Here is a 2,043-nt window from a genome sequence, read left to right as displayed (position 1 = left end):
GAAAATGGACAAGCTTATGAACAAGGGGCACCTTTTCAAATAAACAGTTTATCCTTTGAAACATTTACTCGCCTGATGGCTAAAGTGTCAAAAGGTTCTAAAACACAAGTAGGGGAGTCTGAGCAAAATTTGGATGAGTCCACATCTGCTCCTCAAACTTCAGCTGCTGAGCCCACTACTCATGGTAACCACAACAGCACAACCACTGTTGTGCAACCCCACCAAAAACAACCAAAAAGACCAAAAAGAAATCCACCAAGCCCACCAAACCCACTAAAAAGGGCCTTCTGGAAGATGAGATCCCAGAAGTTAACCCAGTGACAACACAAATGTCACCAAAAACCATTGTTGTTACTTCCTCACAACAGTTGGAAAGATCTCCACCCAAAACCTCAACTCCTCGTGATTCCTCACAAAAGGAACATGTTGTAAGCACAGGGGCACCTCAATATGAAGTATTACCCTCACTTGAGAGTATGCTTAACAGCCTCTCTCCCTGGGCAAATTCTCTTTCAACACCACTCTCCATATCTCCAATTCCACCATCCATTATACCTTTGTTTGATGCCATTGAAATTCAGACACAAAGCAGCCCCTCTCACCAACACATTACTGAGAGTACAACTTCTACATTGGCTGTGTCTGAACCAATTCAATTGGTTAACCCACAAACAACTGAGGAGGCTACACCACTAGAATTTCATGAAATTCTTGCAGGTAGTTCAAGTGGAACAGCTACTACAGATGTTGGATCCACTGATCTACATCTGGACACTAGTTTCATCAATAAGAATCCCTTGAAGGCAACCACTGCTGAAGCTACCAAGGTGTCCACTGGTGAGATTTCTAAGGTAACTACTGCAGAGGGAAGTCCTCGGTACCGAGAAAAAGGGGCATCTGTTGATGAAAATTTGGAGACTCCTCCTGTTTCAACAGCAGATACAACAACCACTGGTGGGAAATTAGATGATCCCATTAAGTTGGGTGATGATTTAAAATATCAGGATTTGACGGAGAGGCTTTCCACAATTGAAACCACTATTGCCACAATGAATGATTCAATCAGTTTTTTGGTGGAAGCTTCCAAAAGTCAGTCAACACGTCAACAGTACTCTCAAGAGCTTTGGAATGATGTCCAACCTATTCTTGTTGCTCAAAGAGAACTGCTTGCTGCTCAACATAAAACAGAAATGGATTTTGTAAGGGTTATGGTTGATGCAAGATATAAGGATACACAGGCTGATATCAGGGGAATCAAAGAAGCCCTGGTAAAATTGACTGGCACTACCCCTGCTCCTGTCTTTGAAAAAGAAGATGATGATGCCAAAAAGGGGGAGAAACATAACATGAAAAACTTTGGTAAGCCAACACCAAGACAAAAGCCATGGCCAACAAAGAAGTCTTCTGCAACTTCTGCTGAAACATCTGTCAAAGATAAGGAAAAGGGAATTGATGAAACCCTGAACATTCTAGCAGATGAAGAAATTGTAAATAAAAAGACTATACAAAATCAGAATGAAACAAAGGAGAGGATCTGGAAAAAGGAACAAAAGGAGTTGAAAGAGTGGGAAATAAAGACAAAGGATCTTGGTACTTCAAAAAGCAAGAAATCATTAAAACACAACAAACCTCCACTTGCCATATTTTCTAAACCACAACCGCAAAAACAAACACCTAAAAAGCCAACCACTGCTGGTACAGAAAAGCCATCCACTGCTACACCTAAACCAACACCTTCACCACAAAAACCACCTGCCAAAAAGCTGAAAACAAAACCTTCATCACCATTACCATCCTCTAATGCAACAGATGTTGATGCTACATGATGTGCGTGAAATGTGTTATATTTTAGGTATATATTTTAAGCCCTTTTACACTTTTTTAGCCAAGTTTTAAATTTATAAAACACGATATTTACTAACACTAAACACACATATGAGCAAGTCCACCCATCGTGGACGTAGTATAGTGTTGGTAAGATACCGAGGTCGTCCAAGGACACAAGAGCTTTTAGTACCGGTTTATCCTCAACGTTTAATCAAA

General features: G+C 40.6%; 1 protein-coding gene across 1 annotated transcript; it reads left to right on the top strand.

The window, feature by feature from the left end:
• The first annotated feature begins 329 nt into the window (after window positions 1-329).
• Window positions 330-1,826, top strand: LOC110870455. The gene has a single exon (XM_022119636.1). The coding sequence runs from the start codon at window positions 330-332 to the stop codon at window positions 1,824-1,826; it is 1,497 nt and encodes a 498-aa protein (XP_021975328.1).
• Window positions 1,827-2,043: the final 217 nt, after the last annotated feature.

This window comes from Helianthus annuus, chromosome 8, assembly GCF_002127325.2.
Source record: "Helianthus annuus cultivar XRQ/B chromosome 8, HanXRQr2.0-SUNRISE, whole genome shotgun sequence".
NCBI lineage: Eukaryota > Viridiplantae > Streptophyta > Magnoliopsida > Asterales > Asteraceae > Helianthus > Helianthus annuus.
This window is presented reverse-complemented; position numbering and strand designations above follow the sequence as displayed.